General features: G+C 35.9%; 1 protein-coding gene across 4 annotated transcripts in view; it reads right to left on the bottom strand.

Annotated features, from left to right (window-relative positions):
* Positions 1–18,135, bottom strand: part of LOC132260731 (heterogeneous nuclear ribonucleoprotein K) — a 35,486-nt gene that overhangs the window by 10,850 nt on the left and 6,501 nt on the right. For 2 of the 4 annotated variants that reach the window (XM_059759043.1, XM_059759041.1), the window contains 4 exons: positions 7,082–7,220; positions 6,929–6,985; positions 5,596–5,639; positions 2,556–2,628 (listed from right to left, as the gene is read on the bottom strand). In XM_059759043.1, the coding sequence (XP_059615026.1) occupies positions 2,556–2,628; positions 5,596–5,639; positions 6,929–6,985; positions 7,082–7,171 (264 nt within the window). In that variant the 5' untranslated portion in view covers positions 7,172–7,220. Of the gene's footprint in view, positions 1–2,555; positions 2,629–5,595; positions 5,640–6,928; positions 6,986–7,081; positions 7,221–9,268; positions 9,637–18,135 lie in introns of those variants that run through there. The other 2 variants (XM_059759044.1, XM_059759045.1) reach the window with 2 other exon arrangements.

Raw genomic sequence — 18,135 nt, 5'->3', positions numbered from 1 at the left:
TTTGTCATATCAAATATCTTTTCAATGTGCTCCAAATCCTTGGAATAAAATGTGACATGGGATAAAGTACAAAATCAGCAAATATTGAATTTTATCGTACGTGAGACTTCAATTTTAAAGAGTCCAGAGAGCGAAAATCACATGACATTTCTCGACATTTCACACTTTCCTCATAGAATTTGTTATATTTTTTAAAGCATTCATGCTGTTATGATAATAATGGGGTCATTTGCAAAAACATCTTCCTTCTTGCGCAAGAAAGAAAACGGAAAAAACTCACAGACTGAAAAAAAACTAACCAAAGTTCAGATTATATTTTTTAACTTGCGCAAAACTTTTTATTAAACTTTCAGGAGCTGTTTTTTATATTTTTAAACCGTTTCTCCAATGGCCAATTCACACACAAAAAAAACAATACCAATTATTTCTGTGTGCTATACAATTTTCAAACAATTAGCCAATAAAAGATGTGTGCTTTTTTCCACAACCCATTTTAAAGGTAGTTACACAAATTTGCAGCTCTGTAAATCAATACTCAACAAACGACTGAAATAACATACAACACAACACAACCTAATACAATTTATAGGTAATTTTTTCTCCTCCACCATTTCCGCCCCACAAAATCCCTTCAGAGTGTGAAAAAGCACGCAATTTAAATGATTTATTCCACTTTGGCGGTGATACCTGTGAAAAATTTACATTCTATGCTGAAATATTGCACAGTGGAATTTATTGAGAAAATCATTTTGAAGATGGGAAAGACATCTCAATCGCAAATTTGATCGAAATCTCTCTACATTGTGACACCGAAAGCCATATAGAGAGAGAGAGATAGGAAAAGACACCTTAGCTGACCAAATAATTTATTATCTTTATGTGAAAATCTCACTGAATTTGGGAAGTGTGACGCCACAGAAAGAGACCAAACGGTGTTTTTTTCTCTATGGTTTAGAGGAAAAAAGAGCAGTGGAAGGGAGTGAAAAAAAGGCGACAGAGAACAAACTGTGTTATAGACAGAAAGTCGCCATAGTTGGTATGAAATTTTAAAAGAGTAATTACGAGAGACACGCGATATCAATAGATTTTCCTCTATTTCGTGCTATTTCAGCCCTTTTTCACTTTTTCCTATGCTTCTATTTTCTCCCTCTCACTCTCTTATCAAAACCACAAGGAAAAAGAGAGAAACCGAGTCCCAATTTTATTTAAATACCAATATTACACATTTTCCTCTTCACCTCCATTCAATTTTTTTTTTCACCTCACTCAATTATTCATATGGACATTTGTAATCAAAGCAAAAATATCTATTAAATAATTATAACTTTCCCAACATTCTGTCCATCTCTTAACGTAGTTCAATTTAATCCATCCAGCCCCATTAGTGGGTGGTTGGAATATAAAAGCAGAGGGTGTGTTTTTTAGCACAAAGTCACCAGAGTATTTTTTCACCCTTTCTGCCCAGGACTCTTTATCACGCAGTGTACAACCTTTAATAGCGCACCTCGTGAGCTTTTTGGTTGAAAGAGAGTGAAGAGAAAAAATCAATTTAATGTTCCACGAAGAAATTTTTTTTATTAAATTTTCAACAATTTGTGTCCTCAACACTGTTCACGTTGAAATATGCGACACTCTGGCTATCAATTGAGAAGAGAAATTCCGCTCTGGCCCTTGAGTGGACCAACTCGAGTGTTGACAGACGGGTAAAATCAAGGAGAATTTTTACACAAAAAAAATGATGATATCAACAGCAAAATGTCCATAGAAAAAATAACATTAAAAACAATCGATACGTGAGCGAGTATAGAAAGAGGGTTTTCAATAAAAACTATAGCACACACACACGCCGCATTGTGGTCTGGAAATTGTCGGCAAGTGGGTGGGCATAGAGTAGGCACCTAGTAATTTTCTCGACATGCAGCCGCCCTTCTTTCCTCGGCGGAGAGTGAGGTTAAAAAAATACGAGAAAACACCTCTATAAATTCGACATAACTCACTTTCCACCTCTCCTCGCTCTCTTCTATTGGGAAAAGAAAAACTTTTCGTCTTCTCTATTCACCCTAATAGTGGTGTCTTCATCAAAAATTTAAATATAAATTACCCACCCTAATATTCAATGAGAATTTTACAGTCTACACTTAAAATGTCGTTCAATTTCCATTTCATTACCCACCCACATTGGGCGGAAAAGACAGCGGAAGGAAAACCCAGAAGACAATCTGCTTTCTTTCCCATAGATACAAGCATCATATGAAAATTTCATACACACACAAATACACAGACGAACCTAGACAAAGCGTAAAGTTCAATGTTCGATAAAATATGATGTACAAAAAAATTATTAAGAGATTTTTTTTTTACAAAATTCAACATGTAATTATATAAATTATGATAATTGAGTAATTTAGTGAAACTAAACTTTTCGAAAGAGTGTTATTTTGATGTTAATAAGATTAGAATTAGAACACTTCTTATACAATAGTTCTGAATTTACAAGTCAACTTAAACTACAGAAGGATAATACGAAGAGAATGCCAGTACTCCGCATAACTCACCTCTTCGAAATTTTTCAGCATTTCCGACAAAATGTTACACACAGACTCCATGTCAGATGAAATGAGAACCGTACTGGAAGAAAAACAAGCAAACAATTAGTCAAAATTAATAACAACAGCTCAAGAAGCGGCGTTAAATCAATCTCTGGATTTATACGTCATGTATGTTTTTTCGCCAAAAAAGAGGAAAAAGGACAATTGAAAGTGATGTGATAGTGTGTATCTTTTAGTGATGAACATTTGCAGTGGTTTTTTTTTTAGAAATAACAAAACAGATTCATAATTTTTCATGATTTCTGAACACCAACAAACAGATTTTGCATTTCATATTAATTGAATGAATTACACGAGTGGGCACAGATGTGGGGAGAGGAGAAGGCGGTGATATTAGAGAAAAAGGATGGTAAAATAATAACACTGACATTATCAATTCACAGGAGAATTCCTCATCTTTCTCTCACTTTTCCTGTCATGGACTTTCTGGGACAGTAGAAAGAAATATCACACTGGAAAGCAAGCATTCAAAGTGAGGTGTTCTTCATATCACTATGTATTATCTTGTCCCTCATTTTTCCACTCTTCCCTTGAAGGGAAACCCATAATGGGGAGAAAAGTATGAAGAATAAAATCCAATAATGTCAAAAAAAAGGGAAAATGACAGTAAAAAAAACTTTCATCAATGCAAGAAAGTGAGAGTAAAGTTCTCCGTGATATAAATTACTGCATGTCAGGGTGTGATGGAAAAATTGGATTAGAGATTGTCAGGGACAAGAACAAGATTGTTGAAAACAAATGAATATACATTAGGGAATTACATGTTTTCCTTCTCTCCCTTTTGCCATCAAAAAACCCAACAAAGGAAGCCATTTAAAAAATCACTCCTCCAACTTGGTAATATACTTCCGCTGATTTCCCCACAGGATTCATTCGTCAGTGATTGTTATACTATTTTAATTTATTAGTGGCGGAATTTACGGGCAAAAGTTTCTCATATATAGTTTACTAAATGCTTAGAGAGAGGAAAAACTTTTCACATATATAAGTCGCGCAAAAGAGCCAAAATGGGAAGAATTTTTCCATTCCAAATATATATAAATATATACATACAAACATACACACTACATTGTGTATACATATCTCAGAACATTATCAACAAGTTGGATTGAGAAACTTTTGCCACACATCTTCCCACTAAAATACATTGTGAGTGAATTGTATTAAAATTTCTTCATGAAAGCAACACAATATTCTAGAGGGAAGAATAATAACCAAAATACTCCCACTCATTTTTTAGAACCATCTTCCAACATTTTGTGTGAGAAATTAATTCATCGCAAATAAATGTAGCTGGCAAAAAGTTTTCAGCTGATGGATTAGGATTGCTTGTTAGAGGGCAATGGTATCTGTACACAAATGACATTGTTTTTGTATGTACTTTTTTCTGTGTTGTATACCCGCGTATATAGTTTCACAAGCAAGAGAGAACCATTCTACGTGGGTGGAAACAATATCTCTAAATAAATTTAATTAAATATCTTTCGCTCATCTAAAGGTGTCTCTCTTTTTTGCCTCTTCTCCCTTTTCTAGTCAGGGTGGGTTTCTGTTTCATGTCACTTTGTCTCATAAAAGGCAACAGAATCAGTCACTCTCCTTGTGTACGCGGATGGAAACTTATACAACAACTCGGAAAAAAGAAGTCGCTATACATAGAGCTACAGTGTTACAGAAAAAACTGTCCAGAGGTCAATTGCATTAGAGAGACTTTTCAGCAAACACTTGCGACAATTGGATTTAAGACACTTGGCAACACAGAGACAACTCGAGCAATGATTTCCAGTGGATTGCTGGCTTAAGTTTCCAGGAATGGGCTTGGCTTTGGGGTGGCAAGACACTTTTGGACGTTTCTCCACACATTTCTTTTCTTTATATGCCTACAACATGCCATAACATTTTCTCCGGCAGCTTTTACAATTACTCTCTACACTCCAGCTTCTGTACGTTATATGGTGACGCTATAATCATAAAAAATATATAACCACCCCATATCGCAGGTGAAAGCGTCCACGTCATGTTCAGGAATTAACCAGTGTCGGCAAAAGACGCGTCGTAAAGGTCACACAAAGTTTGCAAATCCTTAAATTCATACCGCTTTTAAGTGCGTGTTGAGAAAGAAGTAAAGTGATCGTGTGCAGTGCAACTTTATTCACTCATTCATTGTATTCACAATGACAAACAATTGCATATTATAAGAACACATTTCAAGGTTAATTCGAAAACGTTAATTTTTCAGTCGCAGAATATTAACCATATCTGTAATAACATTATCACAACAGTTTAAGAAGTTTATCGAATCCAACATAATAACATTAACCATGTGATAGTGCAAAAAAACACGATCCTCCGATGAGTAACAATAAGACGTCAATATCGTAACTTTTATTGACAGCTTCTGTTTAAAGCAAGATAAGATATGAACAAGCTTTGATACGCAAGGTGCAATGCTGAACAACTGATAACTCGTAATCAGTTGTAACAAGAAGTAGAACATTGCCCTTCTTCCAATTGTGGTTATCTGAAAGCGTTACTTTGGTTCGAGATATTATTCAACAGTGGTTTCATATTTAGCATATTCGATACCATTTTACGACACATCTTGCTTATGCGTGCAAACACTGGAATTGAGCCTCAAAAAAACCACTTGGGCGATAGTTTTCTCGCGAATGCTACCAACAAAACAATATCTTTGAATTTTAACCATGCTCCTCATCAACTCAACCTTCGCCTATGGTGAAATTGGAGCTATAAAACTGTTCAACTTGGTGATTAAAGACTGTTTCTTTCACTTCTTTCTTCCCCTGCGGAGTGGTAAATACTTTTGGTGGCACTGAATTATTCTCTGACTGGGTTCTGAGGTGGGCATTTAAGGGGGGTTTTCGGGTGGAGACTTAGCATTAAAGTATACAGTAGTGGTAAAAATATAATAATAATGTCAGGTAAAGACATAAGTTATAAAATAAAGAGAGATATTTAGAGTGTTTACCGTTCGGGACCCTGGCAATCGTCGACAGACACAGTGGCTTTATACTGCATTTGGATGGTGGTGTGTTTGTGGTCAATTTTTGGTGGTGGCAGAGACGTCATTTTATCATTATGTTTTGGGTCACATGACGTCACATGGGCAAGGCATTCGGGCGGGTCGTTTTCGGGTCACACCGAGGTCATGAATATTCAGACATTGGTCGGGTATTCGAATATCGCCATGGATCCAACATTGTGTGCATGTTGTTTTGCACCGTGGTCATGTATACATGTTCGGGTGTGTTCGGGAGGTCGATGACAGATTGTTTTCATGTGTGTGTTTTTCCAAATTCATTATTATTTTTTTCGTTGTGAATGGACAATAAATATGCAAAATATTACAGTTTTCATCATATTGCCAGATGGAAGACAAATTGGACAGCGATAAACAAATATTATTGTTTTTGTTTTTTCAAAGCAAAAGTAAAAAAATAGTGCAATTTCCATTTTTTGTTTCAGCAATTTTTTTTTTTTTTTTTTTCAAAATGGATCATTGTTTTTTGCATTTCGTTGGCGTTGGTTTTAGCGATATTTATCCGGTCATGTTGGTGAATGATTTTCAATCAACGTTCATTGTCATTTTTTTGGCATTATATATTGTGTGTTTTTGCAGCAGATAGACGCACAAGAATCCCAGGAACCCATTTGGTTGGACGTGTGGACGTGGGCCAAGGCGACGATAGTCAGAAGATGAGATTTGGGCATCGCACAAGTTGAAGAGCGCAGCGAGTGACGGGCAGGGGCGGGCATAATATGAGGGCAAATGAGAAATTTCATACATTAAGTGTATTGCTTCATAAAAATATTAAATTGTATAATTTAAAAAAAATTAAAATCATAATCAAGTGAAAATAAACTAAAGACACAAATTAAAAGACAAATGGACTTTCTTCGTCACTAAATCTCATTTAAAAGAAACATAAAGATAGTCTCAATTCATTCTTTTTTGTCTTCACTTATCGAGATCATAAGAAAAAGAGAAAAATTAAAAACACAGATTAAAACTTAGATATAAAGTATGTATGAAAAAAGTCCTAGTTGCAATACTGAAAGACAATCTATCCTGTTCATCCTCTTCAAAAGACTCTCAATGGGCTTCTACATGTCACTTTTATACAGAACTCCTTTTTTTATTTAAAGGTCAGTAAGCGATTTCTGTTTCTTTTTGTTAAATTGGAGGACATTTTGCAGGAAAGAAATATCCTAATTCATAAATACCGGAACTCTTTGATTTTTTTATGCAAAAAAGTCTAATTACAAAGAAAGAAAAAGCCATAGAAAGGTGATTTTTATACCTGAGCCCGTAGCTTTTGGATGTTTTGACCACCTTTGCCAATGATTGCGCCTGCGATCTGAATGGAAATTATAAACAAGTTGTGTTAGCAAAGTATTAAAAAATGTCATACTTTGCGCATTGTTATTATTATTTTTTGTCAATTTCCACTTACCTTACTTGGGATCAACAAGCGAATCACTTCATCATTCTTACGGATCTTTTTGTTGGGCCCTTCGCCGTCCGAACCTGCGTCACGCTTCATGTTGGATTTTTCAATTTGACCGTCCTTCTCCTGCTCGTAGTAGTATTCTCTGAAAAAGTGGAAAAAGGCATAAAATCAAACTTTAAAATGCTATACAGTGTGTTATCGCGGCAAGTATAAAATATTTCCAACTCTCTTTTCGTGCTCTCTTTATTCATTCATTCTACTCCCCCAAAAATTCACACATAAATAATTATTAAAGTTTTTAATTAAAAATTCAGGTGAATATTTCAAGAGTTCAGGCACACAAACACATGATTTTTTTTCTCCTCACTTCTTTCCTAACAACACCCCTAAAAAATCCATGTGTATTAACAATTATGCATTGTGCAAAAAGAATGTCGAGTGTATTTAATACATGATATGCAAATTGTATCATGAAATGAGATCCCCTTTCTCCGCTATAGCCAAGTGAATTTTTTCTTCACATTCCTCCTTTTCTCCATGCGCACACTTTTCTCATTTGCATGAATGCACAAATGTGAAATTCCGCAATTTATTAAATTAGCCACTATCGAAGAATTATGGCCTTTTTTCGCCACATCCACACCACACAAATGCCCTTTTCTCTCTTTCTCTTTCTCCACCTCTTACGAAATGCAGATGAAATAGAGAAAGACACACACTCTGATTTCAAGTGGAGCGCATATTACATAACGATAAAGTGGAGAGAGCAACAAAAAATAGGCTGTTAATAGTCATAAACAACAAAAATCTTGGAATTCGCTCAAACACCTTTTAGGGAAACTTGTCGGAAATGTGAGAAAATGTAGGCGCACAAAATATACAAATCAATTTCACGGAAAAAAGCACCTTCTCAACTGTCTCTGTTATTCCTCAGCATCACGAACATTACCTAGAGAGACACCACTTGTGTGTCACTATGTTAAACATTCCACTGAGTGGGTGAAAAGACTTTTTCGCCTCTGTTTTTCACTTCTCTTTATGCCAACGAGTCTGTCTGGCTATACTATCTCGCTTCCTCTAATACCTTGTCACCTCACAAAAACACTGCAGGTGTGATTGTATGTTAATTTCAAGTCTAATTTAATAACTACCTCAATAAATTATGTGACAAATAAGCCATATCTTGGCTTTATTAGCACAATCTCTCTCTTAGTTTCTCTTGTCATTTCCCTCTATCCTCGAAAATGCACTCACGCTTAAACAATAGCGGGCCAATGTTGGATTGATTTTCAGTGAGAATGCAAATAACACCAACAATAGACAATTTGTGGTTCAGAACATGGTCTGTGTGGGTGGAATTATGAGCAGTATTTGATTGATTTTCATCCATTAAGTACAGTTTCTCTTCCACCTGCCACGCATTTTCGGTTATTCTAATTTATATTGCCTCACACACTACGCTACCATATCAGCTCCATTTTATTGCTTAGACTCGCACATAATTGCCACATGGAAAATCATTGGGAGGAAGGGCATCAAAAATATACTTCATTTTAAGCCTCCAATAACTATAATTTCCACCAATATGACTTTCACTACCGTAGCGTGATTGTTCACTTTTCACCCCACCAGCATTCCTATGTATAAGTTTATTAACTAAGTTTTACAAATATTCCCTCCTTTTTTCCCAGTGTAATGCAATACATCCAATTCAATAAGGCAAATACGGAAAAAAGTGGATAGCTTTCAACTTTCTTCTTGCAAAAACGGAGGATTGGCGTAAAAAAGGCATGTTGTGACAATTTGACTCATTCACAAACACACAACTTTTCCCTCACCGCTCTTTTTTACGACTTTTCCTCCTTCTCTCTTGCTTTTGAGTAAAAATAAATATTGTAAAATGCAAATTACCATGTGAATCAATACAAACCCGACACTGAGAAATGTTTGTCTATACATTCAAATACGATTTTTAACCCCAATACTGCCAATTTTTTTTTTCTTTTTTAACTTGAATCATCATTAAACTTAAAAATGCTCAAATAAATCAAATTTCTGTCTCTGACAAATGACATTTCACCTCATTGAGAATGCATTGGAGTTTAATTTGCATTCAAATTGTGAAATATATAGTGGCTGTGAACATGGAAAAAATGAGAAAATACCATAAATTTAAAGTATAATTTTTACCTTCAGCTGTAGTTAATTATGTGTGTGAGAAATGTGACTTGTAATTTATGATTCCACTTGATTTTTTTCGCTCTCTCCTCACTTAGGTTGTAATATGTCATTAATTCCAAACTCCTACAGTCCACTTTGTATAATATCACTTGGGCTTTATCAAGAGAGAACACTTTTACAACATGATATCAAAATAATAATATTCATATTATTGATCAATCCTGGTATAATGGATTTTTTGAATAAAAATTTATGACTTTCTCTTCTTTATACAGATACTTTTTTCTTGTATTAAATCTCCCTTTAGCCTCACTATTACTTTCTTCTATCCTCGCTTCTCGCTCGTCTTTCCTCAAGCTCTCTATCTACTTTATTCAGAAGCAGAATGAACACTGACGAGAATCGGTATCCGATTGCCATTTATCAAAACCGATGAAAATAGGGGTAGGTTGATTGCTACAATATTTCTTATGTGGCCAAAAGAATGGTGGGGAAAAATGAAAAACTATTTTCCATAGTCACCTACCAAAGCAATACACACAGACACATTACATCCCTTTCATCGCTCACAGCACTACAACACCATGAGAGACAATTACAATGCAGGGAAGGCACATAGCCACAGGATAGAGAGAAAAAAAACCTTGTATTTTCTCCGCCAATGCGTGGATGAATTTCAGTGGAAAAGGACAATTGACTCCACACGAAACAACCCCACTCGTACAAAGCATTGATTGAGGCACACAAACATGACCAATTCAGCTATATAGCATGTACATGGCATAAGACAAAGACTCAATCAAATTGAGGGTGAATCCAAAGTTTTTCTCCTTTCTATCCTCTTCAGAAAATCACTCCACCTAATATCTCTCCATCTCTTTCTCCTATCTATATCCATATACGAAAAATCTGCAATCATTTCATGATTGAAGGTTCCTCATTCAATAAACATTTACCCTCGTCGCTCTCATCATCATGTTTCATAAATACAAACAACATTTCTCTGTTGTCATCGAGAGGATATCATATCCACAGAAAATGAATAACCCTAAATACATGTGCAATTAATGAATTTGTTGCATCACAAGAAGAGACTTTCAATTAACTTGCTGGAAATAAAACAGACCTTTAGTAGGAAGAGCACATGAAAAATATAATCTGTTGATTCATCCATATACAAAACACCACACAAGAATTTCCCTTCAAAAGGGAAACCCCAACAGAAAGGGGTTAAATCGCTGATAATTTACACCACAATTCAAATGCTATCAATCAAATTGGTGGTAAAAGTGTCACAAAAGAAAATGTTCACTCGCACCACCAAAACCCCATCATAAAAACCACGATGAAAAATGGGTAAAAGATGAAAATTCAATCAATAATTCCCTGAAAAATCTCCCACACGATGAACATCAAAAATGATTTGTCCTCTCAATTTTTCCACCGTAAACTTACGCCAAATTATTATTCTCACGCAGAGATGAGAGAATTTTCACGTCACTTAATATTGCATTGTCATTCAATGGAAGTGCAATATAGCGTGGAATTAGGAGTGACAGTACGATGATTAATTGTTTTATTTAGGACAACACATATAATGCAAACAACATTCCATGTTATTCTTCCCTGACATTCTTTCTCACTCACAATTTTTTGGGTAAAAGCTCTACACACATACATAAAAAAATTCATCCGCACACAACATGTCCTCATCATTCATTGGCTACAGAACACCCAACAGTCAACGCGGTGCCCAAGAGGAGAAAGGAAGCCCAGAGAAAAGAGGATTAATGGTATTTTTACAAAAATTTCCTATATCTCACCCGTATTAGCCCGACACCCCACCAATTCCTATTCATATTTCGTGAGGAAGGAAACAAAACAATTATGACGTGAAGAGAGAGAGAGAGTCTTCTTCTCCAATAAATATTGCAAAAGCAAGACACTTTGTTGGGAGGGACGGAGAAGGTACAATTCTGCAATATTCGAATCAAATTCAACTCATGCTCCACACAATATAATATCTCGCCCACCCTCTGTCGCTTTTTCCTTCTCTCAGCATACATAGTATGTAGTACAATAATCCCCGTTAGACATCGTTTAGCATGAATAATTAAGTGCAGTGGCGCCATTATGGGGTGGCAAACTTGAGTGTATTTCACTGAAAGAAATTCCCTCTTAGCAGTTGTGTTTGTGTGACTCAATAGTTTGAATGTAACAAACTATGTGTGATCACTCTACTACTATGTAATATATTTATTGGAAAATGTTTCACTGGAGAAGGGTTGAGCGAGGGCGAGGTAGGAAAAAGTTGGAAAACATCGTGTGCACAACATGCTGTAGAGCAGGACATACATACAGACAAAGTATGTCACAAATAAATTTTATGATATATCTGTTTTTCAAAAGGAAGACAATATAATTGTCTGAGAACCTAGAAAATAGAAAACCCACCACTTCCAGTCTCGTGTCTCACCGGGAAAATTAATGAAAATCTCTAATTAATTTTCAAACACAAATACGATCATTAATTGGTTAGAAATTAATTGAATTATGGCCCTAAAACTACCATTATACATTATTCAAGATATTTCTCCGCCTCAACAATTCTCTCTTGACAATCAATTTTTCATGAAAACTTACGCATATGATGCAACTCTTTTATCTAGTTTTTACATAAAAAAGAACACCTCCTCTGTGTGTGACAATAAATTATTCAATTTCCAATAATGGCACTTTCCAATCATATAGGCCGCAATTTCCTTCCATTCTCTCCCTCCCTCATTTCATCTACACACCACAAAATGTTCTACCTGGAATTCTCTCACCATCATCGCGCGACCACCAAGCATTCAGGTGTGTATATCGCTTTATAAAATATTCTTTTCCCACACCCTCTCTCATGACAATTTACCCATATCGATCTTCCCCCTCCGCCTCACACATAAATATTGAAAAATGTACAAAAAGCCATACATAAGGCATAGGAAAAAGAGAGCATGATGAAACCTTCTATGCCAAGTACATCATTGTTAGTACACCTATATTTATACATATTAACCTCCTATGTATATCGCAATTTTATGGTAATGTTCACAAATATTATAAACATTCCTCAAAAATTATTCATCTCGACCTCTCGCACGTCTTTTATTCAATTTTAAAGCGTCTTTTGTGACAAATGCACTTGACAATATGTTTTATATGCATATGTGTCAATAGAATTACAGTTCGAAATGCTTCAGAACGAGCAGTTTCTCTGGTCTTTATTTCGTGAAGATAGGCAACAGATTTGTATGAGTATTTGTATGACTTCTGACTGAATACTTTAAATTACGATGGGCTTACCAACATTAGCAAAAAACGTGAAATCTTGATAATGCATTTATATTTTACGACGCAGAGACGTGTCATAAAATTGCTATCATATCTCAAAGGATTTAGAGATGCTAAAGATGAAGGTTAACGATTACAGAAACTTGCGAGCACAGCTGCTAAGCATTGTCCTCCAAAAATCTACTCTTGCTTGTCTTGTATCTCTTTAAAGTTCATAATATCGATATTTCTTAGCAAAAAGTCAACACATTAATTCCAAACACTCGAGACTACACTTGAGCATGTGTGACGACATTCTCAGGAATTCGCTGAAAATACATTGAATCAAGTTTTTTTTGTTCCTCTCCTTCTGCACGATTCAACCAGTCGTGATGATACAAACATTATTACTTCATCACCATCTTGCATCATAATGATTTTAGAAGGCAATATAAGAATAGATTCTTTTTCTTATTCCCATAGAAATGTACATTTTTTCCCTTTTTTCGTCTTTCCTCACACATTTCTAATGTGAATCCTCCGAACAACATGGGAGGATCTTCATGATTTCCACTCCTGAAACCTCCCACTTCTCTCTTTCTTTTCAATAAAACACAATGGAAAAATCCATACATACAGTTGTTGAATTTATCCACAAGTGTGATGTGACATGAAATCGACACACGCTTCTATCGTGTTTTTCACATGATTTTCCACCCTGCCATCCCATCCCATTCCATCCCTGAAAATGCCACCCCAACGAAGTTCTCAATTTTCCAATCCCCAACTCCACACTCTTTCGAAAACTATCAAACACTCTCTTGTATTAGAAAGTCCATGAAATTTTCATTGAGAGAATTCTTCCATATTTCACATACTCAAATATGCAAATTACGCACCCCGTAAATGCTGCGGGAATTCAAACTCCACCACTCAAACCATCTTACAGAACATTTTGCCATACTCCAATGATTTTATGTGATCCACATTTTCCTCCCCTTCAATTATCTTACATCCCCTCTCACCCCCTTCCACTCGCACCTCTTATAATTCTATCATCGGCAACCTGATGGACACTTTGAGACATTTTCCCAGGATAACATGTGAATAATACAATGTTGCAAGGGAAACTCCAGCAGTGGATAATAATTATGAAATTAAAAAAATATCACCTATTGGCAGACATGCGGGTAATTTGAGACGCGCATTGCATAGTAGAAATTGGATGTGAGCCCAAAGTGATAGATGATCTTCAATTATTTCCACTGAAATATCATATCCCACTCTACTTTGCCTCATCACCCCAACCCTTCTCCTCTTCAAGAAGTCAAACACGGAGACAGAAACCTTTTCCTTCAACTCCTTGTTACTGAGACTCGTCACAATTGATGCCCTGAATAATTTATGTGGCACAATGGAGAGATAAGATGCGGGACGGAGAAATTCTTCTTCCCAAAAAGAGTCCTATTCTTCCCTCACACGGAAGGGAAATTTCGTATGGCAGAAACGGAAGAAAAGACGAAGGGATATCGCAATTTAGGATTTCTCAGCACACGATATTCCCTAGGAAATAAAAATAAATTTAATATGTCTTTTTATGGATGTTTAAAATATTGCATATTATTTCTTTACTCCATGAATGTCTGCATGAAAGAGAGAAAAAGGAAGAGGATGCTATCTCCTTAAACCTTTTATTCCTCCAAAATATTTTCTACCATCTTTTCCTGATGCCTCTCCACTTTGACGATAGACAGACAGGATGAAGAGAAAGGCATGAAAAGGAAAAATTCCACTCCTTTTCTCACATTGTTGTGCTAAAATACACACTGTCACATTCCCTATGCAATCATATAATAGAAAATCGACAAACTTTACCACAAAATAACCTCTTCTTATTTTCATATACAATTGTACAGCGTATTATGGAATTCATACAATTATTGCAATATCGCAGACACACACTGTACAGCTTGAATTTTTCACCGCATGACACAATTCCCTGCCATACAATCCACACACACACACACACAGCACACAAATGGAAGATTTTCGCATGGAGAATTGTGAAAATCTTCAATTCCATCCGCAGAGATACAATTTAACGATGATAATAACGCACTTTATGCGTATTCTGTCTGGGGAGAAAATATCATAAAAGTTCGCGGTAAACGGACGCAAGTCTACAGAGAGAATGACGTTCAGAAAAATCGTTATTCTAATGAATACAATCTTGATGACTTTCAGAGCGTTGTGTGGAAGTGTTCTCTTTCAGAGTCAGGAGAAAACGTGATGGATTTTTAATCAAGAACCACCCATCATTTCAGACACTCTCATACACAGTTTTGGCACATGAAAATTCATCCATTCCACAGTCACGAGTCATTGAAAATTTCAGAAGAAAGTCAGAATTTCAAAAAATCAATATCAACCCCTCTAAATATCTAATAGAATTTCATATTGTGTTCAAATTTAGATCATTACTTCACCGTATGGTTATCAGTGTTGAAAATTGATATTGAATTTCACATTGCGTTTCAGTCTCTCTCCTTCTTCTTACAACAACAGGAAAGGAGGGAAAAGAATCCTTCACGAACTGCCTTATCTTTCCACCATTGGCAGCCATATCTTCTATCATTGGGGCAATTTTCCTCAGAAAATTGTATACAATTTATATTTACACCCAGCCCGAGAGAAGAGAATGAACTCATAACTCTCGATGTATGATATTTTCACTCCAAATACAACCTTTGGACGGAATCAAAGAGATCCGGGAAGAATATAAATAATTTGTCGAGGGCAAAAGCATGGCAAATGAAAGATAAAACACACGCATTCCCATATTCTACCCAGAATTCAAAGTGAAATGTTGTATTAAATTAAGGACAAATTGAAAACTAAACAGTGTGATCAAATTTATGGCAATGACGCCCCCTCTTAAAGAGCCCTTTTCTCATACTTCACACTTTGAGAGGAAATTCTATACATGAGAATATCGCCTTTTCTCTAGTGGATCTCTTCTTCTTTTTCACTCTCTCTCTCGCTTGACATCCATTATATTCTCATTACAAGATTGCTTCATATTGTTTGGCTGAATATTTGAACAATAATGTCCATTTTCTCCTCACAACTTTTACTCCGGCTCCCCTTTCACGGACATTACCATCACTCATTTCAAAAATTATATCTCCCTTTCTCTCCAATGTTTTTTCCTACCCCGAAAACCACACAATTGTTTGCCCTTCGCCCGCCCAAAAGCGCTGAATCGATTCAATAGGCCAGCAAGACAGTCGAAAACCACCAACTTTGAGGGTTAGCGAATGGAGCGAATGGAGAAAAAAGCCAGTAAAGAGATATAAACATTAAGAACTAGATAATAAATTGAAAGTGACACACATATACATTGAGGGTTCGCCTAATTGGACACTTGCTATGGTGAAATGGATGAAAAGAGGTCGCGGGAGTGAAGCAAGAAACGTCCATGGAAAGTTAATAGTCCATCAATTTGTGTAATGATAATTCCTGCTCTAAAATGTTTCACGTCATTTTTTTCACCAACATTACACTGCAAGCATAAATCTTTTAATTTAATTAAAACTCACCACCACCCATTTTTCATTTGCGCTCATTTCTCACACCAAACCAGAAAGTTATGTTTCCCAAGAAGAAAATTGTGGAGCAACTGTTTCTTCTGTCTATGAAATTAATAAAAACGACTGTATGCGTTAATTTGAAGGATGCACGATTTATTATTACATTATTTAACAGCTTGAAAGAGTTCCTTTGATTGCTGGCATCACAATTACGTGGCCATCAAAAGTGAGAAGCAATCACAGATAAAATTTAGTCAAACCTGGAAAATGTATAATTTATATTTTTTAGAAGTTTTCTCCATTCCCATCTCCTATATCTCCTCACATTTCCTTCTGTGCAAAGTCAAAGGCACAGGGAAACTTAATTAATTAAAACATTTCACTTGTGAGCAAGAAAAATGAAGAAACTCCCTTTTTTCGTGAAAGTGAATTGTGAATGAAAATGAAGTGGCGTAATCAAATTAGACATGAAAAATATGATTCCGCTGTTATGCTAATAAAACGCTAAATTTCCGATTTTCATTATTTCAAACCCTCACACCAACAAGAAAGTCCATCAAAAATTACCCTCTTCCTGCTTCTGATTTCATTCCCCTACCCTCTCTCTCTCTCGCTCTTCCACGCCGATTTAACTGGAATTATTTCATGTACAGGAACAGATAACACAATTCCCAATCATCGAATTTAGCCACATACACACACATTCGGTGAAGGGGGTGAAAAAGCGATTTTTCCATCCGTTTTCCGTTCACATCATGACGGTCTGACCGAAAATTTTTCAGGCTGTTCGAGGAGATTTGACCGCAACTCCATGAAAAGGGGACGGTAGAAAGAAACATGTAGAAGAAGAAATGGTGGAGAAATTTAAGAATAGCCCTAAACTCAACCCATGTAGAAAATGTCGATATAGTATTACTCCAATTTGGTTGTATATCAAATATAACTTTTCACATCCACTCTTATATCCATCTTCTTCCATCGGGTAGTCCTTCATTTGCTCTCTGTCTCACATACTGTTAATTTACTTACACACGAATTGATTACGAAATAATGGCCACATCGCGTGTCGACCGAATGTCTATGAATTTTTTAAAAAGAGAGACTTCGATTTTTTCCTCTCACAGCAACTTTTTCTCTCTATTCACTTTTCACCCTTTTATCCGTCTGTTTTCCTCGCTCTCTCCGAAAATTGGATGGCAAAGAAAATATATATATATATATACATGAGTCTCCACACAATGTTGTATACGTGAAATTGCTTAAAATGCCAAACCACCCCCTTTTTCATTCTCTTCTCTAAGCATGAGAAAAATGCCGTTTTTATTAATACATACACTACAATTGTCTTCCTCCTATCATGCATACAGTCTGTCGTGCAGGGACAATCGTACGATCAGGAGGAACAGAAAAATCAAGGGGAGAATCGAGAGCTAGACAGCAATTGCGAGAAAGAGATTCAATCCCTTTTGCTCCCCCCTCGCGCCAACCCGCCGATTTTCCGCTGCAATTCAATTTGCAATAAATAGAAGGAAAAACCACCCCTATCGACTTCACACAGTGTACGAAAAAAGTGTATGGAATAAATTTACTGTGTGTATATTTTCCATTTCATTTAATCATTCACTGCCAGACTAGAAAGGTGATTACTTAGACTCTCTGTCCATCGTGTGAATCCTCTGAGTCATTTAGGATAAATGATCAAAATTTTCCAGCAGAAAACCCCACGGAACACCCTATATATTCCGCTCAACCAATGCGTATCGGGTCAATAACCCAGCTTTATCACACAGGTTTAACCTGAAATAGCCTTCAATCACGCTAATCAATAATGTCAACCCTATTAAACTTGTATCACATGCACACTATTTCCCTGGGTCATAATCAATTTAATTTTGCAATTTACACAGGCCAATGCCATGTGATAATAAAGAGCATCCAAATGATTTCATCCCCCGCAATTAAGAGCTAACA

The sequence above is a fragment of the Phlebotomus argentipes genome, unplaced genomic scaffold (assembly GCF_947086385.1).
Source record: "Phlebotomus argentipes unplaced genomic scaffold, Phlebotomus argentipes genome assembly scaffold_18, whole genome shotgun sequence".
In the NCBI taxonomy this organism is placed as follows: domain Eukaryota; kingdom Metazoa; phylum Arthropoda; class Insecta; order Diptera; family Psychodidae; genus Phlebotomus; species Phlebotomus argentipes.
This window is presented reverse-complemented; position numbering and strand designations above follow the sequence as displayed.